Source organism: Taudactylus pleione, unplaced genomic scaffold (genome assembly GCF_031769625.1).
Source record: "Taudactylus pleione unplaced genomic scaffold, aTauple2 ptg000019l, whole genome shotgun sequence".
In the NCBI taxonomy this organism is placed as follows: domain Eukaryota; kingdom Metazoa; phylum Chordata; class Amphibia; order Anura; family Myobatrachidae; genus Taudactylus; species Taudactylus pleione.
This window is the reverse complement of record NW_028284421.1, coordinates 35,075,907-35,101,477: the sequence shown is the minus strand read 5'-3', so window position 1 is coordinate 35,101,477 and position 25,571 is coordinate 35,075,907. Positions and strand designations below refer to the sequence as shown.

The 25,571-nt window shown below is 42.2% G+C and overlaps 1 protein-coding gene across 3 annotated transcripts in view; it reads right to left on the bottom strand.

Annotated features, from left to right (window-relative positions):
- Nucleotides 1-25,571, bottom strand: part of SCAPER (S-phase cyclin A associated protein in the ER) — a 321,693-nt gene that overhangs the window by 84,186 nt on the left and 211,936 nt on the right. For all 3 annotated transcript variants that reach the window (XM_088446867.1, XM_088446876.1, XM_088446870.1), the window contains exons 24-25: nt 15,682-15,805; nt 1,926-2,155 (exon numbers count right to left, since the gene is read on the bottom strand). In XM_088446867.1, the coding sequence (XP_088302993.1) occupies nt 1,926-2,155; nt 15,682-15,805 (354 nt within the window). The remainder of the gene's footprint in view (nt 1-1,925; nt 2,156-15,681; nt 15,806-25,571) is intronic.

Genomic DNA, 25,571 nt, shown 5'->3' with positions numbered 1-25,571 from the left:
TGCCGATTCTCTGATCCCTGCATCTTTTTCCTCCCTTCAGTGAGTGATGGCACAGCAGCTATCGCCAGCCAAACTCTGTCTACAGAGAGTGGATTAACCGCATCGCCTCATAACGCTTTCTGTCATTACTTACACACTACATTAGTCGTCTGGAGCGAGGATCATAACCCAAAGGTTAATGGAGCTCGGGGATCTTAGACACAAGCCTGTGTCAGCGATGGTGTGTCCCTCCACAGATTATCCCATAGCACAAACAGGCCCCAAAGTGTGCATCATTGAGTACATAAGGGCATCAAAAGAGAAATATAAAATAAAATCACAAATCTGGTCAGGCAAAATAGTCTGAAATAGAGCGCCTGACTCCATCAGACACTTAGAATAAACTGTCAGTTTAGGCTGCAGGGATATGTAAAGGAAGGAGTTCAAACTGTTCAATATTCGTAAAGTGCCAGGCTCCTCACATACGCACCATACCCCAGTGTTCCACATGGATGAATGAGAAACTCAACTGGAGTTCCTCTCCCATCTTTAGAACACTGTCCTGAACCTGGATATGACACAGGTTTAAAAGTGGAAATTGGGTTGCTGTAACATCACCGGTCCAGGTCTTGCCGCATGTGTGAAGCAACCAACCTTGTCGGTAAAGCAAATCTGGCTAGCTCACAGTCACTATGTTTAAATGTTTAGCTAGAGAAGCACCTCCCTCCTAACATAGCATCCAGCTACAGTGGAAAGAGTCTGCAGGACAAATTTAGCTCATACATAAGCATTTCAGTGATTTCATGTATATTATGCAGATCTGCAGGGCCATCGTAATGTATAGGCACACTGGGCAACTGACCAAGGTCTCACGATTCTAGGGGCCTTCGAGCAGGGGAAGGCTGGGCCGTGGGGGCATCTACATGAAGTGTGCGGCTGTTTACATATGTATTCCCATGAATGGGTGGGTAGGGGTCCCAGTGCATTGCTTTGCCCAGGGACTACAATGTTGTTAAGACAGCTCTGCAACATAAAGCCTTTCAGATAGATAGCTTACTTTATTTATCAGGATTATTTTGACTATCATTGTTCTTAGTACTCAGAGTATGCACCGGTGTTCTTTCTCCCCTGCATTGCACTACAAGTCTCAGCATGGTAGCACCTCTTATTATGTTTAAAATTATGGTATCCAAGCCCCATGCCCCTTTTCACTATATTTGTGCATTTTGTACACTTGAAGGCTGAGACTCTTTCTGCTTGGTATTTGCACCTTACCCATCTGCCTTTAGGTGCTTTTAATCATCTGCAAAGTTTCCTACATTTGCTGTCTACATATTAGAATGGGCACTATGATAGGTAAATCCTGGATAAATTGACATAGGGCCTGATTCATCACCGATGGGAACGCCTACCGTCTGGGGCCGGCCCCACTGACATCACAAGCGCTCTGTCAGAGCGTCCGGCTCTGAATCAGGCCCAGAGTGTGCACCTGTGTTCTTTCTCCCCTGCATTGCACTACAGCATGGTAGCACCTCTTATTATGTTTCAAATTTGGGTGTGCAGTCCAAGCCCCCTCCCCCTTTCCTCTATTTCCACATATACTGCCCACCTTATTGCATTCTCACAACTGTCCCAAAATCCCATTCTTAGCCATACCTACTCCTCTTTTTTCAACTGTGTCCTCTTCCCATTAGAATGTAAACTCTTTCATGAGCAGGCTTCTCTCCTAACCTTTGTTTTAATGTTTGCATTTTTATCTTGTATGTTTCTGTTTATGTGTGTCCTGTGTTCTCCACTATCCGGTGCTGAAGAGTACCGTGGCTTAATAAAAATCATAATGGTAATAATATGAATGCACACATATATGTCAAGTAGTATCTTTACTCAACTTTTAAACAGAAAAAAACCTAAAAACAACATTATCACTTCCAGGCAGATGAACATACCTGATGATGTCTTGGATACGGCCAAAAAAAGCATCAGTTGGGGACAATTTGGTTTTAGTTACTGGTTTTATTCTGATGGTGTCTGTCTGCTCACTCTGTGCCAGAGGATTGGCAGTTGGACATGAAAATATCTTACAGCAGAGATGGAGGAGTCCAGTGGTCAAACCATCAAACACCTGCTTGTTAATGCTCCTTCCTACAATGGTCTTATCGTCATCTGGGACAAACAGCTATTAAAGACAACAGAAATATTAGACTTTAGTGTGTGTGATGCTTTTGCAAACATTACGTCACAAATAAGTCATCTGTATGAACTGTAAGAAACCCAATTCATTGTCTCATTTGTATTTTTATGTTGCATTGTAATAACATGAAATTACATATATGAGTACTAGTCACTATAGTACAAAACATATAATGTTTTACTTTTACTATTAAATGTTTCTAACCTTTTATACACCAAGTCAAATGCAATACTATGAAACATAATATGTAATACAATATAATCAAAATGTAAAATGAACAAAATCAGCACAAGGCACTTCTCATACTATTCTTTTAGACTTGCTGCCTACCACATCGGAATGCTTTTTTAACTTAACAGTGCAGTAAACAGAGTTGAAAAGTTGTACAAAATTAAACCATTTCAACATATGAACTTACGTCATATACAGGTGCACTTAACACTACAACCTTCATGCATCAGGAGTCTAGCATCAGTACTCTGCTCTTGGGAGATCCTGCTCTACACACTATTAGCCTGATTCTGTATCTTAAGCTAATGCCGTGGTCAAATTTCTTCTAAACTGACACGCCCACTTGCAGCGTCTTGAGACGGTGCCTTTACGCCTCAGAGCGTCTTTAGACGCAGCATAGAGGCGGAACATCAAACTTGCATCATCCTTATGGCAGGTGCAGTTTCTCTGTCTAAGTATTGTATCCTGTGTGAGTGGCTGTGTACTTTCAGCGACACCCCCGTTGGCTTAGCTACTACGTTACCTTCCAGGTATGCCTACACTAAAAGCATCATCATCGACATTGCGTCTATATCTGAATCATGCCCTATATAACTCTTGCTGTTTTTCCCCTCCTCCTATCATGTCACTTTCTGTCCCATCCATCCCTATCTCATACAAGATCAGCATACCGGGAACCTAACAACAATCTGAACCTGGACACGGGATGTACTATCCTCAATGGAAGACCAAATTCCAGTTGAATGATGAAAAGTAAATACAATAAGGTGCTCAGACCCAGGGCAAGCAAACCTTAAAAAAAACAGCCTTCTATAGCACCTCATATTAATTGCTGTAGTCAAAATTGATTTCTCATTCTTCTGAAGCACTGTGAATGAAATGCAAAACTGGTTGGCTGAAGCTGTAGTCAACTAATGGTCTCTCTGGTGTCTGTTTTACTAACAAATTACTACAGCAGGTGCTGTTCTACGAGAGGACTACAGACATGTCAGTATTTTCTAAATAAAAATATAGGTTTAAATGTAGAGTAATATACATATCCAAAATTCCACAAAGGGAACAAATATGGAACATCAATAATTGTGCAATGCAACAATTTGTCATACAATGCATACAGATAATTAACAGGAAGAGTAAAGGAAAAAGGGGGTGTGTACAAAAAATAGACATTCAGAATGGCAATACCAGAATGTCAACATGTCAAATGTCGCCGCAGACACAATTCTATAGTTGGCATGTCGACAATGCTTTTTTGCATTAACTCTGAATCTGAAACTAACCAAAGCCTAACAATTAACCCTCAGCGCAGCTTAACCGTAAATTTGGCTGTTGACATGCCCAATATTCCGTCGGTATCAACATTGTGAATGTAGACATGTTGAATGTCGATATCCTGGTGTCTACACGCTGAATGTATACCAAAAAATTAAGTACAAATTAGGGAAAATTATCTAAATAGATTCACAACAAAATAGGGAAACAGTGGTCTCTAATACGAGTGGCAAAATTGTTCCAGGAGGTACATTTTTAAGAGGTTGCATGGATCAGAGGACCACTATTATAAGGTGTGACGTAAAAGTATTAACATTATTGTATAGCCCTAAGCTTTCCTATTTCCAGATTTTAGGCTTGGAGTTAGAGCACTTTTCTGTCACAGAATTGTTTTCCAATGGAAGATAAGGCAGAAAACCAAAATAAACATGAATCTTATGTTCTAAAATTACCTCAATACACAATAATAATCATTTTATTAAAAGAGGATAAAAGCTAAATTTTTGGCCATATGTGACCCAAATATAAAGATGAACAAATGTAAGACAGTTTAGAGGCATCATGTATGTAGTTTATACTGGAAAATGTAACTATGTACCAGCTACTGATCTGATGGTAAATCACTACTGAAAGATGCAGACAAGATACAAACAGATGACAAGGATGACTCACACGACCTATTCTGCCTGGCTTGGTGCTGTATAAGAAAGAGGAGTGCAGCGTCTCTCAAGTGATTAAAAGGTTAGCAACGTAAAGCAGGAACCTGTACAACTAACCTATTGTCTGTAATACCCCACATTACAGAAACACATGTTTGTACGAGTGAACACGCTATAACACGATGCTTAGGGCACATACAGGCACGCCTTGGCCTTTCAGAATTCTCTGAAGGGTTTTCATGGCTAGAAGCAGTATTTTTGGTAAAACACAGAGATGTCATCACAAAACCATCTTGCAATTGTCCGGATAGATCTGATGACACTGTAACGTGGAGTCTCGACTGAACTAATGTAACAAATTCTATTCAACTACTACAGGTACTCACAAATTAATCAATGAACATTACAGAAAATTAATGCTATAATAAAACTTGACACATAGCATCTATTGCTTTCACTATCATGACCAAAAAAACGGGTTTTCAATTTCCCTTGCCAATGCCTTTGCACAATATTTTCAATCACATGAAAAGAATTACTAGTGACTGAGGGCCTGATTCAGACCCGCTCGCAAGCGCACAGCGCTTTCGCAAGCGGGTCGATGGTCGGCCAGTGCGCACGCGCAAGCCCCGGAGCGGGTGAGAACTTCATTCGCTACAAAACGGGGCAGCTGTTGATGTTGATCGACAGCTCACCCCGTTCTGTAGGCGGCGAGGGGGGTTGGATGGACAACGGAGGCGTTCCCGAAGGCACGCCTGCCGTTTGTGGGCGGCCCTACTGACATAATTCGTGATGTCAGTAGTGAACTTCCTGCTCTATTAGAGCAGGAAGTTCACTCGGGCTTGCGAAATCTGAGACCCTACCACAAGGGTCTCGTCGCAAGCCCAATGGTCGCGATAATCGCGACCATCGCCAGGACGCTCGCAAAAGCTGTGGGTGGTCACCCAGAGCTATGCGAGTGGCCTGGAGGCGGATTTTTTTTTTTTTAAATCCGCCCTGATTCAGAGCGAGCGCTCGCAAATAGCGAGCGCCCCTGAATCTGCACACTACACTTCAGGTTATGAAAATACTGAGGGACAGTGGCATTTCAAGAAACAATATAATTGAATCTCCCTATAGTCCATAAATGTATATTGTATATAAAGAAAAAACCTCTAACTTTAAAAAATAAACTAACCTTAAAAGTCAGTGCAAGTTCTCGCCACAAATGCCCGCAGTTAGCACCATCAGAGCAAGCTATTGCATGATAGACCTGTTCTGTAGACGTTATGTATAGATGATGCTACTAGAAAAATTACCTCAATTTTTTTTAATAATGGATAACATTTAATTTTTTTAGTGCAGGGAACTTGGTTATTTACCCACTGGTGTAAGCATAAATCACATTTGAAAATATAGTTTACACAGTTTCCATGCAGTGTAACTGCAGTTGGACGCATTAGAGTGGGTCTGTGGGCCTGACTCAGCAAGGAACGCAGTTGCAAAGACACACGTAATCAGTCGATTGTTGGGTTCTGTGCAGTCATCGCAGCGTGTGTGCACGAACTAGAAATTGAAACTGCGTTTGTAGAGGCTACGCAGACCCAGAGCAAAGTGATTGACAGGAAGTGCCGTTTGTGGGTGGTGACGGGGGAGGTCGGGCGAACGCAGGTGTGCCAGTGCGTTTCAACGCCATTGCAGGGGCATGCATTAATTATCCACTGATTGGCCATAAGCAGCCATAGCACTGATAGTGTGTGTGGCTGGTAGCAATTTCTGAGTAAGATCAGGGCTTGTGCAAGTGTGCATATGGGTCCGATGTTACCGATTGTTTCACTATGTTCCCCTAGTATACGGATGTGAAGGGGAAGTGGGCGTCCTTATGCCTGGCTGCGTTTACAATGTGAATGCAAACATTTACATATCACCGCTGCTATTTGCAATTGCGGAGCGTGCGTATAAGCAGAATAGCGATCCGTAGTGAATCAGGCCTTGTGTTTAGAGAAATCCCACTACACCAAAGTTTTAAAAAAATCAAACAGGTTTTTAAATCAAGTTAAAAATACTACCCAAAGCCTTTTTCACTGCTTTATTGTAAGGTACAATGTGTTGATTTTTAATGGGAAATTGTGTTCTCGGGTGAAGTGGTGATCATGGGTTCAGGGTCTGTTTGATAGAATGACATCGGTTTTCTTTTTTACATTGTGAAACAACATTGCATGTCCTTCCAGTCAATGGCTGCTTGTGCTTGTTGGGGGTGTAATGCTTTATGTCGAAAATTTTTTGTGCATTATGTCGACATGAGAATGATGACGTGGTTGCAATGTCGACATTGTGTTCATAATGTCAACAGTAACCATGACGAGACTTTTGTAATGTCGACTTTGTTTGCAGATTCCTGGCCTTGAAAGTGACCAGCACTCGGTCAGGCTGCGGGAAACTTCAGCTCCCGCAGCCTGACCAAAGGAACAACCATCGTGACCATCAGTGCTCGCAAATGCAGCACCTCCGTATGTCTGACACCTCCTTTTGCATTTGCAAAAGGATGGATGGAACTGCAAAGCTGCTTGTGTGCGGTTCTGCAATTCTGTCCATCTCTGAATCAGTCCCAAAGTCCGATGAGCAGCTAATTACATTCATTTGGATGAAATGTCAGAGACAAAAAGTGGAACTTTGGGTGTAAAAAGGCTTGCTATTTTAGCGCAAGTCAAAGTTTTCCAGATCATTTGCTATTAAATCAGCCTCTTAGAGGCCTACTTATAAAAGTGCAACTAAATAAACAACAATTTATCTTTTTTATAAACCTTTCTTGCAGTACCTTTTTGAACAACACATTTTAATATTAATGTGGATGAATTGATGTCAAAAACAACTAGGAAGCGAAAAAAATACTGAAAATATGTTGCCTGCTCAGCTAAGGCATTATATATTACTTCCCATATGAAATCAGTGGGAATACAATGGACATTGAAGTCAATGGGAAAAAAAATGTCCATGATCAAAATCACCTTGTTGTTTACTTTATATATATATATATATATATATATATATATATATATATATATATATATATATATATAATGTTATAGTTATTATAGCATGGCAGTAATGTAATCTCACGTTTGGTTTACACTATTGAAAATGTACATTACACTAATAGTGGGGTCAAAAAGTCTGTTCATACAGTACTTTAATTAGGATATAACAATTTACATTGATTATGCTCAAAATACTTTCAATGTTTCTTACATCAGTTACTCACAGCATTGCATCTGTATACGAAGATGTAAGTGCAAAGTATATGTGAAAAAAAGAAACTTTCCAGCGTTTGTACGTAAAGTATATCCCATATTGAATTGGGTCAAAGTTTCATACATAAATAAATACAATTTGGAAGCTCACCCACCCCAATTCCTCAGCCAACCTCCGGCAGCCTAAGCTGGTTACCACTAAATCAGTGAAGGAACAATTGTGGGGTCACCATGCTTCAGTGGAAATAACCTGCTATGGTTCTCTATTACCAGGTCCACTTGTCATTGCCTTATCTGGCCAGTTTGGGGCTGGAACCTTTATGGGAGGACAAGGACCTGCTAACCATCACCAGCGCCCTCACAAAGTATACTAGCCCTGCTCTGAGAAAAACTGGGGCTTCTGCCGACACCCTTGGGCTGCCAGTATAAGTGGTACATAAAACTCTGCTCCATTATATTATGATAGTAATAAAACATAAACAAACATATCCTCTGTTTTAAAAAAAGAAAACAATTTATAGAATTAAAAACTCCCCAAACCCTCATTTACGTATTTATTAATAATTACAAAAAAATCATCTTGTAATGAGAATTCTACAAGCAGTTTCCCATGCCAGCCTCAATGATGTGAATCACCCCCTCAGTGGCCACCAGTATGTACCCTCCGGGATATGTACAAAAATTACTTGAAAATATGTTTGAAGCTCTTAACTGAAAAGTACAACCCAAACAATGTCATGGCTTAGCAACTGGCTTTCAAAATGATACATAATAAAGGAAAAAAATGTGCATCTCCAAAATAAATATGTTACATGGTGTAAGCAGCATGCAGGAGCTTTAATCAATATTCATCATTGTCAGAGCCACCCCATTCAGTAGGCAACCTAAGCTCTCACCTAAGGCCAAGTGGGCACAGTTACCTATGTTTTCATTTTACAAATGGAGGGAAGTAACAGGGCCCAAACCAATACCTTGCCTTTAGCGACCAAGGGGGTCTAAATTATGTTCTAATCACTTCCACAACAAAATACAGCTTTATTTCCCTCACTTCTACACCATTACCACAGAACTGACAGAAACAAAATACAGAGCAATGTGAAAACAACATAAACATTTCCTACAGTTCCGAGTTTATGACTAAAAGCGAGGCAATGGGTTAAATATGGGTGGATACAGTTGCAGCACAGTCTATGTCTTGCAAAAGAATATGCATTTCTATTACAAGATTGTCTGTGGCTATAGCCTCGGGGAGAGTTTATATAAAAACAAAAGCTTTAAGACATCCGCAAAGCAGGAGGAAATCTTTCTTCGGCTCGTCAAAAAAAATCACTTTCTAAAGAGTAAGCGTCCAGGAATAAAACTTACACTTTGTCATTTTAGTTTAATACAGGTATTTCTTTTACTCACTACCAGGTGACTCACAGGTCAAAAAGCTCCGTAATTAGTGTAACGTTATATCCACATAAATAGGGAGGCCTTACCTCTCTTTATATATATCATTCTATTCAATGGGAAAATTTGTAATATGGTATTTAGGAACAAGAAACAAACAAACATGGAGCAGCCATTTTCATGACTTAAGAGTCTCATGCTGGGTACACACTAGATGATATGTCGTCCGATCCGGCGGATTGAAGGACATACCGGGCACACCTGTCACACCGTCGCTCCCGGCATCGGCAAGTGTGTATGCATTTGCAGATGCCGGAACCCTGCCAGGTAACTGGGTTAACCAGTCCAAGACCAACAATGTGCTAGTCATAAAATAACATTGATAACATGCAATTCAATCTTGGCCTCTGTTAAACAAAAACAAATCCCTTATGGTGGTAATTTGGGAGACCATTGCTTGGAGGATGGCTCCCTGCACATACACAAACCCATCATCATAGCAGAGAGGGGACACATGGGCTCTCTAGACCAGTACCCACACCGCCTAGACTAACAATACCTCTACTTTTGCTGTGTCAATGGTGCAATAAATTGTTTGCAAAGCAAAAATATTCATTAATGTGGCTCTGTTATGTAGCCAGGCATTATAAGCATAGCAATATAGTATAAAGTATCTATTATGCAGGTATATAGTGCCTTGAAAAAGTATTTTGCACTGAATAACTGCTAAATCATTTAATAAGTTTTCGTCTGCTTTGGTCACAGCAGAACAATACTAAACCACACCTGTAGTTATTACAGTCAGTAGCCATGAGGAAGTCTATATCTTTGACACGGGCAGTATTCAATTGTTTCGCCCCCTTACGCGCCCGACAGGAGCTATTCAATTGATGCTCCTGTCGGGCGCAATCAGCTGCTGGCGCACCATTTCAGCTTGCAGCCCCAGGGGGGTGCGAGCTGAAATGGGCGAAAAGTGATCTGTTCGGGTGCCCAAACAGCACTTTTTGCGATTGACCCGACCACTATAGGCGCGATCAGCGCGAAAATCAGCAGCAATTAACTAGCACCCAGTGATCTCCCATCACTTTAGACGGGAGATCCGGACCGCAAAAACAATTGAATACCGCCAGAGAAGGAGCATACCTGCCCATTTTCAAAACAAATGTAAATAAGCTGAAAAGAATCCCCATAGTATGAGAGAACAATGAGAAAATACAAACCCCATGCAGGTGGTGCCCTGGCTGGAATGGAATCATGGCCCCTGCACTGAAAGCGGTAATGCAATGCAGCCAGAGCCGTACCTATACTTTTTGGTGCCCTGTGCCAGAAAGAGCATTTGCGCCCCCCCTATTTTTAAAATATGGACATAATGCACCCAAAAAAGGGGCATGTCCTCATGGGGAAGGGCCATGGGGAACAAAATATAAAACTCTAAAAGTGTAAAAGAAAATTGTATGGTATCTATAGAAACCACTTAGGTTTTACATTCTTTTCATGATTCTTATAATCTAAACATTCTATTGTCCAAGTTATAAAGCAAAAGCACCAACATATTTTGCAGAGCTGTACATCGGAGGGATCCTGTTAGACAGTTTACACATAAGGATGAATTGAAGAAGAAAAAAGTAGAGGTGACTGTGAGTGAATGAGCCTACATTATTTAAAATGAAGAACAGAGGAATAGATTTTATAATGAATTTCCTTTTAAGATTAAGATTTGTTGAACAAATAGGGAAGATGAACTTGAGTAAGGAGTTCAGCATGTACAGTGCATGGAGGACAGATGATTGCAGGAAAATGTGAAATTGGTAAAACACTCCAGTAATTCAGTAATACAGTAATTCCAGTAAAGTCATTTCCATAGCTTCTTCACAAGTTAAATAGATAGCATGCAGTTTATTATAATCCTCCCATACAATACTGATGCCGGTCTGTTAAGTGAACCTTCCCATGTAATGGTTGTTAACCATCGATGGTCGATGGCCATACCTATGCAGTAGTAGCTGTCCTGTAACATTGACTAGGAAGCCAGAGGCGAGCTATTACTATATGGAGCAGACAACATTGTGGTCAGTGGACCTGATTCAGTAGAGGAAGCAGTTGAATCAGGGGCGTTTCTAGAGAGGAGGGGGTCCGTGTGCAGTCTCCGACATGGGCTCCCTCCTCTCCGCCCGGCAGCGCACTCAGCTGTGCGCGGCCAGCGCCGGAGTTATAGACTCTGGGCACTAGAGTGTGCCCAGAGTCTATAATGTATGTATTGGTCACTGGGAAAATGGCCGCGGCGGCCATTTTACCTGTACTGCACATGCGCAAATGACGGGAAAATGGCCGCTGCGGCCATTTTCTAGTCGTTTTACAGCGCTGGACCTCCGCGCCGACGTTGGACTCCGGAGAGGTAAGTAATATTATGGGTGCGCGGTGTGCGGTGTGGGGCCCGTGTTCCCCGCACACTCTGCACCCATTATAGATACGCCCCTGACTTGAATGGATCACACAGATTCCCAGTGTGCAGAACACTTACTGTGCATGTGCAGTACTGGTCTGCAGTCTTGCGCGCAGTTTGGCAGCAGACTGTGAGAATTGCAGATTTACACAGGACTTAAACAGGAGGAAAACAGAAGGGGAAAACTCAATCTAAAAGCACAACAACTATGAAACTACCAGCAATTCCAATTTGCCTTCCGTCCTCATACAAACTCATCTGTGAATTTAAACATATGTGTTTTCATGTCTTGCTTGTAATTGTTACCTGTGTGGGAGATGTTGTTTAGTGAAGCATAATTTATTGTTGCATGCTGACTGGTGTTTACTCATACACAATAAAATTTGCTCTTTTTTGAGAAATAAAACAATTAACTCAGACGTAGGTCAGTATCTAAATTAGACTTACTATATCTTAACTATGTGTTTACGTATGTGTGTGTGTGTATATATATATATATATAAAATCAGAAAACCCAGCACTCACCATGTTTAGACGGATAGTGTAGGACCTGCAGAAAAGTGGGGTCCCGTGATGTGGGCTGCGGGCTTAAATGCATTGATCAATCCATGAACCAAATCCCCATTATTTATTTACTTATTTATACATCATTGTGAGTGTTTAAACATGGTGAGTGCTGGGTTTTCTGATTTTATTTATTTAAGCAATGTGGTCACAGGCCACTTGCACCCCAGTCCTGGGAATGGCGAGTGCAGGTCTGCACCCCAAATCTAGGGGTGGCGAGTGCAGTGGATTTCTGACTTTATATATATATATATATATATATATATATATACACACATACTGTATATGTGTGTGTGCGTGTGCATACATGAGTTAAACAGGTGGAGAGCAGTAGGATAACAGTCAACCTGAAATCTCAAAGTAAAACTGCTTTGAAGAAACTGCGCTTTGGCCTCTCTCCAATTCAAACACCTGCTTATTCCATGTCTTGGACACTACGTACTGGTTTGAACATTGAAAAGATGCACCTCTGAGTGTTCTAAGTCTTACCCCTGCAGCTCCAGCTCTCCACCCTGGAAACTCTCCCCAGCTGAATCCCGGTGACCTGCCCGTGAGTATCTGTTCATATACCTTCACTTTCACCATAATACCCTAACCCTTAACCCTAATACTCGAACTCTCACCCTTAATCCTAATACCCTAACCCAGTGGCGTAACTAGGGTATTTTTAGCCCAGGGCAAATTAGAAAAGGGAGCCCCGCCCCCCCCAACATCCTGATATGTGCGCGCGCCAAAGGCGTGCGCGGGTAAAAATGGGCGTGGTCACTTAAAAATGGGGCGTGTCAACATGACACACCCCTTTATTTTCACGCTGAACATTCCTATCCATATGCACCTTAACCCCAGTAGTACCCCTTATACAGTACCCCCAGTATGCAGTTGTGGTCCCTCTTATGCAGGCACATAGTAGTGCCCCTTATACAGTATCCCCAGTAGTGGTCCCCCTTATACAGCCCCCAATTAGTTCCCCTTACTCAGTGCCCCCAGTAGTGGTCCCCCCAAATGCAGTGCCCTATGTAGTGTTCCCCCTTATGCAGTGCCCCCAGTAGCAGTCCCCACAATGCAGTGCACCCAGTAGTGGTATCCCCTTATGCAGTGCCCTTTATATAGTGCCCCCAGTAGTAGTCCCCCCCCATGCAGGTTTACCAGTAGTGGTCCCCCTTATGCAGACACCCAGTAGTGATCCCCCCTATCTAGTGCCCCCTGTAGTGGTCCCCGCAGTGACCCTAGCAGTAAGCCCCTTATATAGTGCCCCCAGCTGTAGTCCCCCCCCCCTCCCATGTAGTGCCACCAGTAGTGGTCCCCCTGATGCAGGCTCCCAGTAGTGACCCCCCTATCCAGTGGTCCCTGTAGTGGTCCTTCCTGTTATTGCCCCCAGTTGTGGTCCCCCCAGTTCAGTGCCCCTAGTAGTAGGCCCCTTTTCTAATGCCCCCAGTAGTAGTTCCCCCCCCCCAAGTAGTGGTCCCCAGTTGAGGTTCCCCCTCCCGATTAAGTGCCCCCTGTAATAGCCCCCCCAGTAGAGGTCCTCCCAATAATGGTGCCCCCAGTAATAGCCCCCCCCAGTAGAGGTCCTCCTAATAATGGTGCCCCCAGTAATAGCCCCCCAGTAGAGGTCCTCCTAATAATGGTGCCCCCAGTAATAGCCCCCCCAGTAGAGGTCCTCCTAATAATGGTGCCCCCAGTAATAGCCCCCCCCCCAGTAGAGGTCCTCCTAATAATGGTGCCCCCAGTAATAGCCCCCCCAGTAGAGGTCCTCCCAATAATGGTGTCCCCAGTAATAGCCCCCCCCAGTAGAGGTCCTCCTAATAGTGGTGCCCCCAGTACTAGCCCCCCCCTTGTTGTGCCCCCACCCCAGTAGAGATCCCCCCAGTGATAGCCACCCCCATTGTGCCCCCAGTAGTGCTGACAGGTTTTTAAAAATATATATATAAAAACATACTTACCTGAATCCACGCTGCTGCTCCACCAGTCCGCGAGGCCGCTCCCGCCGCCGCCCGCCAGTCCTCCCGGGCTGGCGCGCTCAGCATAATGGGACAGACGTCATGACGTCTGTCCCATTACCCACTGCAGGAGCCGGACGGAAGTCCGGCTCTTGCAGTGGGTGCTGCAGCAGTCAATGAGAGTCTATCTGACTCTCATTGGCTGCTGTTTAACACACGCATCGCCGCCAGCGCTGGCGGCGATGCGTGTGTTATGCACAGCCTGAGCCCGCCTCCTGGCGCTATTGGGCAAGTGCTCAGGGGGAGGGAACGGGCTCAGGTGTGCAGCACAGGACTGGCGCTGGAAGCCTAGCGCCGGTCCTGTGTAAATGTGTAGCGCTGACCGCACTCATTGCGGTCGGCGCTACACTGGTGGCTAACTAGGGCGGGCCGGTCCCACGGCGCCCAGGGCAAGCACCCCGCTCGCCCTGCCCTAGTTACGCCACTGTCCTAACCCACACCCATAATCTTAAACCCTAGCACTAATACCCCAAAATCCTCACAATTAATTCTGCTACTCTAACACTCCGCCCTTACCCCTAACCCTTAATCCTAATACTCTAACCCAGACCCTTTATATTTAACCCTAGCACTAATACCCAAAACCCTGACAATTAATTCTACTATAACACTCTGCCCTTACCCTTAGCCCGAACCTTGATATTCTAACATTAATACCCTAAAAAAAAAACCTAATCCAACTCTACCCTTAACCCTAATAACAGCCCCCTTATTACTAGACTAGATGGTCCAAATAGTTCTTATCTGCTGTTAAATTCTATGTTTCTATGTATGTTTTTTTGTAATATTAAGCATGTAACACACACACATGGATGGATGAACTGATGGATAGGGGAATGTAATGACTGATATTGCACTGCAACATAAAAGGAATTGTGTGTTATGAATGTTTCACAGACAAGCTAACAAGCACAGCCATTAAATGTCCCTAAACATTCCAATTTATGTCTGATTCAAAAGGAGTTATGTTAATTATTTAAGGCACATACATAGATTTTCAATTACCAAACGACTTGGCTCGGGGACAGATTTGGACACCAAGCCCTAGGACGAATGCTGTGTCTGAATATCTTACGATTAGAAGGTACTGATGAATTAAGAATGAAACTGTTAATTAAATATTCAGTGTGCTTTCATACACTGAATTGCTGGCTCCAGAAAGTATTTATAATCCTGGAGTTTGAGAGTTTTGTGGTGTTGATTGAAATATGATGATATGTGAGGCTGATAATAATTTTGGTTTTGTTACAAGACCTTCAGGATTGTGTTCTGAGGCTTTTGGTAAACCTTTTTTATTGATAAAATAAATAATAAAAATCTCCCATAAATTCATAAGGTCAAAGCAGGAGCAAAGTGGCAATAAGACTTCTATAAACTGGCATTTTTGCTGGAGTATGTAACAAAAACATAGAGTACAACATGCCGTTCGCAGCTACAAAACTACACAGCACAAAAATTGTAAGTATTCTAAAAAGGCATAATGGAACAATAAACTAATACATAATATCATTTTCTTATACAGTGCACAAACTATTAGTGATCAAATAAATTCAAACGATCACATAACTAAATTGAGAGTCACTACTGCAACAGCAAAAGAACAATTTAGGAGATTGGACATTTGCCATAAATTTGCTGAATTATTCAGACCCAACAATAACAATGCTATCCAAGCTACAACACAAAACGCCACCAAACATCTAGCGATATGAGAACATACCGATAGCTGCTGTATGAGTAGCTCCAGAAGGAAAGTGATTCTACTGCTCAGCAGGACGTAGGTACAATTCTCTGGACAGTTACTGCAAGTTAATGTGTAGATATTCACAGCACTGCAAAGTGACCTATATAAAATAAAGAGGAAACAGTTACCAGAGAGAATTATGTTTCTAATACATGAAAAAGAAAAGCAAATTGACTTATTCTAAGATCCCTGATATGAAACAAGCTAAACACTGGAAAATCTGACAAAAGTGTTATCTGGAGAGATGTTCATGACTATTTGGAAATAGAAAACACATTCCAGTTACTGGTGACAGGAGGCAAATCATGACTGACCTAACTTTACCACTTTCACACAGAAAAGCCTCAAAAACCCGGCTTTTACCCAGGATTTGATGCACTGTTTTTTTTTGCCAGTCCCAGCCTGTACCCCTGGCCGCAATTCCCGGGACTTCGACCCTGGTTTACCCATTCACACAGAAAAAGGACCTGTGTTGATGCGCAAATTACCGGGTCCAAATGCTTAACCCGGCAATTTGCTTTTCCATTGTGGAAGGGGTATATGGTCACACATGAAATAAAGTTTTCTGGCCTGATTTCCAAATGCCTGGTTCTATAACGAGTTGGACACACAGATAGTGGCCGGTCATCAGATTAAACTATTCAGCAGGCAGAGTGCCTAGCTAGATCCCATCGGACTGCATTTGTATGGTGGACTGATGACTGCATACCTGTAGCCACAGTGTCATTGTCCACCTGCATTTATGGCCACGACTGATAGAAATTAAGAACGATTTCTATTGGTCTCACTCATCTAACCTCCAGTCTTACAACAATTGCTTTATATCAATCAACAGAATTACCAAATGTGTGGCCACTTTAAGCAGCAAGTTGCTTACATTATGAAGAGCTCAAAGACAGACATTTGGATTGGTGAAGTACAATGCTACAGATATATTCTCAGTAAAGTGCGGAGAATATTTGTGCACTATATAAATAAGTGGTAATAAATAATATACTAGCATTATTATCAGCTACATAAGATATAGTTATATTTGACATTAGGTATAAATCACAGTCACACCCAGAATATAGATATGCCGCATTTCATTTTAATCATCATAAGCTGCTTGTGCGTCCTACTCGCATCACGAATAAGACGCATTTTAAGGAAAAAAAGTTTCATGAAAGGATGTTTGGCGCTACCAAGTCGCACAGTGCTCACATGTTGCGTGTAACGCGACTTGTAGCGCACAGAGGATAGAGGTATGTGGACACATCTGTACATCCTGTTTATTGGCTGCTCACAAAAATTGACCTCAGTTGTGTGTGTGAATCTAGACTGTAAGCTCAAATGGAGCGGGAACTAACGGGAAGATAAATATTCTCTCTATAGATGTGTAATATGGTGGCACTATATAATTAAACAATAATAAATATAATAATTAAAAAACGTCAACAGTTATCAAGTTTGATCTTAGATAACACATAGAATTTCTACAGCTAGATGAAACAACCTGATGGACTGGTTCATAATAGTTGTGATCTATGTGGTTATATTGAGGTGGATTTCATATTAAATTACCAATAGCAAATCTCTGTATATGATCTGTAATTACACAAAATATAGCCCTCTGCATGCTGAGAACAATTGTGTTTGTATTGTACAATATGTGTCACAATAAATAATTCTGAGACCTGCAGTAAACTCATATGTGCTATAAAAAACTATTGAATGTTATTTTGCTATTTCTTTGTCTTTTTTATTATAAACTTAATAAACCTTATAAAAGTAGTTGAAATAAGGAGAAAATAAAATAAATGATTAGTATGAGTAATTTGACTGGCAACCTACCCTCTTTTATACTGTAATTCTAAGCCAGCATCCTTCTTATCATCTCTGCCAATGATGCGTCTCTTATTACTGTGCAGCTCTAATACTGTACACAGATGAAGTCTGACCTGCTTTTAGGGAGTGTATAATGGGATTAGTTGTGCACCTCAACCACAGACTGGTCAGGAAGATTTGTGTTGCTAGAGGGCAGACTGGAATCAGTACCACCAATATACTAATCCTATTACAGAAAGCGTTGAGTACCACCTGTTCTTGGCTCTCGTCATAAGAAATAGTAGAGATTTATCTGACAGAAGCAATTGATGCATGGTGTAAAGTCTCTCTTATGTAACCAATACTTTCATATTCATATAGAGCAAAGTTCCTACTTTAAAAGTACAAGACAAGTAAATAGACTTCTAGAAAGCTAGCTGTATTTAGCAGAGCATAAATGACATGTTACAGGAGACAATTTTAGCTCTGTGTTAGAGACCAGACCTGCACCAGATGTGAAGGTATAGGTAAGGAACAGACAACAAAGCTGACCATTGGGACATATTTCAATTGTTTTACAATGTGGCTACGGGTGGCTGCAGGCAGTACAAACTGGTATTATGCACAGGAGAAATCACCTACCTCCCAAATCATATCAATTCTATAATGTACAACTATTGTAAGAGTCAATGTAAACTGTGTGATGTAACCTTTGTTTCCATTCTACATATATACTATCTAGGATCATCAGTCAGCAGATACACTCCCTCCTACCAGGAGTTTAGGCTGAAGGAGCACAACAACATAAATGGTACTGTTCTGCCAGCAGCAGCCCGTCCACTAACTCACAGCAAGAGGGTGGAGATCCGCTTAGCAAATTTATACTGTGTAACCCAGAATCTTATTTATGTGCAAAATTTGCCCTAGACCACAGTAACCAATCAACAATTAGGTATGATCTGTCCTGTGCAAGGAAAAAATTAAAGTGTGTCTGATTGTTTGCAATTGTGTTGTGAAAAGGATTTAAATGCAATGTTAGCAAATTAGGCTTTCAGTCTGCAACTCTGAAAATGCACATACAGAGTTGTCTGCAGACTGTGCTGATTCATTTGATGTGCAACACTTGGATATCCGAGTGCAACTGAGTCTCTGAATCAGTATAGGAAGTGCTACAATGTAGCCGCCGCAGCTTTTTTCATTCCAAGTTCTGTTGTGGTTGATATACAAACTCAGGTGCACATAGATATACAAGTGTCACATCTCATGCGACTTAGACGCATTTTCGGCAAAAAAAAGATGCCCGGCGCTAGCAGAGTAGCACAGGACCTGGTAGCTCACTCACGCTAGCCAAGTGGCGATGCGTGGCGTATTGAGGCTAGATGTATGAGGACACATCTTTATATTATTATTATTGTAGATTTGCAAGATTCCACAGTGCCGAAAAGTAGGGAAGAACGGGACATACATGAAACAGGGACAGACAAAATAAATGCAAACAGAGTTCACATTCTAAGCTCATATATTGTACAATTGTATAATGCTGGTATCATATTATAAAAATGATCTACAATTATTTGTGACTCCCTGACAGTACTGAGATACAATCATGGGAAGATAAAAAGTACAAAAGTCTTTGCTTCTTTATTTATTCAAAAATGTTTCTATTGACGGTCTCTGCTGAGCTTTTTATCTGTTATATTGTCCACTTGTTTGCAGAAGGTAAAGGCTGGTTGCAACTAGTAAAGTCAATGGGATGGGCGATATGAGGTTAGATGGACTATTACACCTGAAAATGTATAATATGCTGAACCAGGATGAAAAAATTATTTACAGTAACGAAGAAAGGAAGAAAATTCCAACCCCAATAGCTGCAATTACTACCCAATCGATAATTATGATATGAGGTGTTCGCATTTTTTATACACAGCTATAAAGTAAAAATAAAAAGGTTGAACTTGATAATATACCTATTAGCACTGTAATCTAGACAATTCCAAAACTCGATGGTGTGCTATGAAGACAAATCCTACATGCTATGAGTGCTATTGCAGAAAGAGCGCTATATAAATAAAATTACTACTAATATTATTCTGCCAGATGCAGTATGTAATAGCTATTGGTGTTGGAGGAGATATGGATATACTTGTGATGGAGTGGAAATTCAGTAATATTAACAGTATTCAATGAAGTTGTGCTTTGTGTGTGCAGTTTAAGCTGCAGATTGATATAGGATTGGTAACAATGATAAATTGAAAAAAAAACTATTTTGAATATTTTGAAGGTGCTCCATTTATTTTATTTTTAACAAAAAGTGATTTTATTGCATTGCCAACATTCAACTCTGTGACAGTTATGAGGACTGAACCAGATCACAGGACAACATGATGTTCCTGTAGGTAAAATACATCATCTCACCATGTCACAGTCCATAGTACAGTCCTTAAAGGATGTGTCACAAAAGAACATTGATGTCACCTGCCTAGGTTAACCTATTGTCTGAGCAAGCTTTCTATTATTCTAAGAACTGAAACAGGTAAAACTGCCTAGTGGATCATCCATATTTTGTTGATTTGTTATTATTATGGGGAGAATGAGCATTTTTCCCAACTTTCAGACTTCGATACAGTCTAAACCACCAATCCAAGATGATAAGATGATATCTTAGATGGCACTCATCAGACCTCCCACCAAATACAAGGACACGTGTGATTCAAAAAGAAAAAATTACAAATAAACATTAAGAAAATGAATAGTCTTTCAACAGAACATGTGCTATTTATTTTAACCACGTAGCTATGTACAGTATATCCACCATAATTTGTCATGACTAAGAAACAATGCTGATATCTCACAACAAGAATCTTTCAGACTTTCATAATAGAATATACCTAATAAGGAAAGGAGCATTGTGTAAAGACAAGGAAAGGTTATCCTGCACTGAATTTTTATTACAGTAGCTTTTCCTTTTAATTCAGATGTTCCCTACTCCCTGATTGTTTCAGATATAGTCATTAAAATCAAGTTACGAGGTTGGTTCAATAAGTAAGGCAACAAGACCTCTCACGTGTGTACTGTTCTCTATTTCATTCTAATTTCCCACCATGCCAGAGCAGGTAGACCACTGCTTCCCCTCATGGCCATTAGACTGCGCCTCACATCAGTTGTAGGATGGCGGGGCTGGCAGAAACATGGTCAAACATTGAGATGCCTAGTGTGATCACATTTCTGCAACTATCGAAAAAGTTCACATCAGCAGTTGAAATTCATCGCCAATTTGTCGCAGTCTACGGTGATAACGTCATGGCATGGAAACGGGTTTGGGTTTGGCACACTGCCTTTCATAACGGCAGGAGACATTCAAGATGAGCAGTGATCCAGCCGGCCAAGCACGTCCACCACAGATGACAATTTGTGCCTAATTGAAGGTCTGAGGCAGGAGGACACACTCATTTGAGTTAGCGATATTGATGAGTAACATCTCAGTGGGTGCTGTGCACAACATTGTTTATGAGCAACTGGGGTACAGGAAAAAGTGTTCACACTGGGTGCTGAAGCAACTCACAGAAGTTCACAAAACCAATTGGATGGGATTGTCTCTTGTGCACTTGACGCGGTACCATGAGGAGGGAGTGCAGTTCCTGCAGTGTATTGTTACAGGCGATGAAACGTGGGTGCATTATGTGACACCGGAGAAGAAGCAAGCATCCATGACAAGGAAACACACATCGTCCCCACCTTCAAAGAATTTCAAAACAACTCCATCAACAAAGAAGGTCATGGCGACTGTGTTTTGGGACCACAAGGGCGTGCTTCTGGTTGATTTACTCACCAAGGGAAATACTGTGAATGCTGTCTGCTATTGTGACACAATGAGCTGGTTGTGGAGGGCAATTCATCTAAAAAAAAAACCTGGGTTTCTGCAAACAGGCGTTGTAATGTTGCATTAGAACGCCAGGCCACACTTAGGGAACCGCACATGTGAGTTGTTACAGTGCTATCATTGGGACGTACTGGACCATCCTTCCTACAGCCCTGACCTGGCACTGAGTGATTTCTATCTCTTTGGACCAATGAAGAAGCACCTGGGTGGAAGGCGATTTGCAACTGACGGTGAAGTTCAGCAACCCGCCATGTTCTGGCTTCAAGCACTTTCTTCTATGCCAAGATAGATGCCTTGGTGTACCGTTGGAACAAATACTTAGACAAGTATGGGGACTATGTGGAAAAATAATCTGTATCAAGGCCATACTATTGATTACTGTAAACGTATATGTAAGGGTTTAATACATTTACGCAATGAGAGGTCTTGTTACCTTATTTATTGAACCAACCTCGTATATTCAGGTGTACTACTACATACTTAATAGCTGTTACAACGTATCAAAGCAAAACAAAACAGTGGAGTCAATCCAATTAGGTGTGAAGGGGTGGATTGCTGTTGGATGGGCATAGGAACGCCTTACATCAGCACAGCAATTCACTCCACTCGACTCAATTTCACCCACGGAGTCGCACAATTTTGCTATGGGGCTCCGAACAGAAATGTGCAAGTCCAGAGGTACCTGTAAGAGCAACATACAGCTGCACTTACTCGCGGGTGAGAGGATCTTGCACCTAATTGGATTAACCCCAAATGAGTATTTGGGTGGGTGCACTTTATGGGATATGGTGGTACTTTATTCCAGCAAGGAACTTATCGGTATCCCTTACATAACTGATCCAAGTGTGCATCAAATAGGCGATGCTATACGCCTGTTTTATTTGGAATGTGAGTGCAATACTTTAATAAATTGTTGTTGATTTTTACCAAACAATATTTGCACTATTTTTCCGTTCTTCTATATCCTTGTGAGTCATGTTGTAGAAAGAAGAGAAAGGGAAAAAAAAAGACTCATCTGATAAGAGTGGAACAGAATAAATTCTAAAAGGAATCATTTTGGACTTCTTGCTCATTTGGAATAATATAGATGTAAGAGACTTTCCTTTTCATTATCTGACAGCGCCGAATGGGACTCTATATATGTATTATTTGTTCTGTATGAGAGAGTGGTAAGGAGCCTGTTACAAGTCCAGTCCAGGACTTGTCTCCTGCAAGTATTCCTCCTGCTCCTGACCATGCTTCTAGGTTGCCGATTGCTAGGAGACCCAGATGTCAGATGATTTCACATGTTTCCTCAAAGTGTTGCCTGATTGGCACCTGATCCTATTTCAACTTCCTGGACTGTCGCCGCCCTGTCGGCTATAGAGTTTTCATGTGGAACTTTTGGTTATGCAACTTGCTTTCTGTGACTTCCAGTTATAATCTGTACATGCTGTGTGTACTCTGCTCACTGGTTTCTAAGTGACCCAAGTACTTCGGGTTCAAGTATCGCTGTCTACAGGGTCCTCCAGGCCATACAGCTATCCTGCTTCTACACCACGTTCCAAGCATCATTGTCTACTAGGCCCTCCAGGCCATACAGCAATCCTGCCTCTACACCACGTTTCAAGCTTCGCTGTCTACTAGGCCCTCCAGGTCATCCAGCACTCCTGCTTCTAAACCACGTTTCAAGCGTCGCTGTCTACTAGGCCCTCCAGGCCATACAGAAATCCTGCTTCAACACTACGTTTCAAGCATCGCTGTCTACTAAGCCCTCCAGGCCATGCTGCTTCTATTCCATGTTTCAAGCATCGCTGTCAACTAGGCCTCCTGGCCATTCAACAACTTTAGTTTGGGCTGTAAGTCTACAGTATATTCTATTAACTGTCCTATTGTATCAGCTCCTTACTGCAGCATTGACATGTTGTGTTTGTACTGGCCCTCCAGGGCCACCATTTCATTTATAAAGTAAACTGCCATGATTTTAATATTCTGCTTGTGACTGGTATCTCCAATACCTCCATCTCTGTCCTAGCTATTGCTAGAGGATCGTAACAGAGCCTCTCGAGTTTCCATTGGCTGCAGTCTGTTGTTTGCGCAGATTCAGGACTTTTTTATGTATATAGTGGTACTTGGCAATCTTCAGGTTACAAACATTAATACTTAACTTTTATTCTTTATTATTAAAAAGGTGTAAAAGAAAAAGAAACACCCTTAATAGAACAAGCAAAGTATAGTTATAATACAGTATAGTATAATTGTATATGCAAAAATGTAAGGTGTGGTTTTAAAAAAAAAAAAAAAAAAAAAAGACGGATTGCTTCTTGTCACCTTAGTATGGGCTTGATTTAGACCCGGCTGGTGTTTCAATTCAGTCGTAAGTGGCCAATGCTTTTTTATTTGGACCTGCACTGCGCATGTGCAGATTTGGTCCTGCATTGTCGGACTTCGGGCCTGATTCAGAGCCGGACGCTCTGACCAGAGCGCTCGCTCTAAATCAGGGCACTCCTCCCTCAACTTGGAGTGGCCTCATGGACGCTCGCATAGCTGTGGGTTACCACCCACAGCTATAGCGAGCGTCCATGATGATGGTCGCGATGGTCAAGACCATCGCGACCACCCTCTTGCGACGAGACCCTGCGGTAGGGTCTCGGTGACCGCAAGCCCTGGAGTGATTTTGGCTCTATCAGAGCCAAAATCACTCCCACTGACATCACTACTGATGTCAGTGGGGCCGGACTCAGACGGTAGGCGTTCCCATGGGAACGCCTCCGTCTGGCAGCCACGCCCCCGGCACGCCCACCAAAGGGGGCGTGCTATTAATCAACATCGACAGCACACCCCCTTTGGTGCGAGACCCATAACGACGGCTTGGCTGTCGTTATTCGGGTCCCGCGCATGCGCATGACAGAGCTCCCTCCGTCGTGCGCATGCGCAATTCGGCACCATCGACCCGCTTGCGAGCATCCTGCTCTCGCGAGCGGGTCTGAATGACCCCCTTAGTACGGCTGCCAATGTTACGTGATTGACAGTCTGCAGCCGTTTGGGGGAGGGGTGGGGGACTGTTTTAGAAAACGGGGGTGTGATGGCTTGGTTTTTGAGGCGTGCCGAATGTCTGTCGGCCTGACAGACCGTTTATCTGACAATGTATGCCCATATGCTTATTACTCATAGCCTTTAATAGTATATTTGCCACTCTACTACCAAGATAATACGGGAGGATGATTTACCTATTTTATAGGAAATTCTTATAATGCATTACCCCCTATTGCTAGAGGGTGACCTGCTGTGTTGCTTACTGATAGGGAGTTATATTTCCCTTTTGTAAACAGCAGAAAGGATGTTATACTAGTATCATCTGTTATATTATACTGCTTTATCCTTAGGTGGGAGCTAATTGTAATATGGACAATGAATTAGTTCTCTATAAAGAGACAAATGTTCTTTTCCTCCAGTAGCTTTTATTTGGAGCAAGGGACAACAGATAAATTAGCAAAAATAAGTTAGGTTATCCTACTAGTGAATTCTATTGTAGTAAGGTTATTAGTAGGTTAGTATTCTAGTATACTCTCATGTGCCAGAAAAACTCACCTGTATTGTAATGTGTAGGTCCTCCTTTGGATCGGATTACAGCAGCAACACAATGGAGCATGAACTCCACAAGCTCTATGAATTACTGTGTAGATAATGTAAACCAAGCCCCCTGAATAATGGTCCAAAATTCCCTAATCCCATGTGATCTATTGGATTCAAATCCGAAGAATGAGGGGACCAACTCATGATGCCACACTCAAAGTAAGGCTCATCCTGATATATACTGGTGGGTATAGACCTGTGCAGCGGTGCTGAAAGAGCCCACTCCCGTTTAAGTGAATACATGACATGAACATATAACATATAAAACAAAGGCCCTCATTCAGAGCCGTACGCTCTGAGCAGAGCGCACGCTCTGAATGAGGGCCGCCCTCCATAATTATGGAGCGTCCTCTTGGACGCTCGTATAGCTGTGGGTCACCACCCACAGCCTATACGAGCGTGCAGTTTGATGGCCGCGATGGTCTTAACCATCGCGACCATCGCCACTGCGAGCCGGAGCCTGCGGTTGAGTTTTTCAACCGCAAGGCCCGGAGTGATTTTGGCTCTATTAGAGCCAAAATCACTCCCACTGACATCACTAGTGATGTCAGTGGGCCGGCTTCTG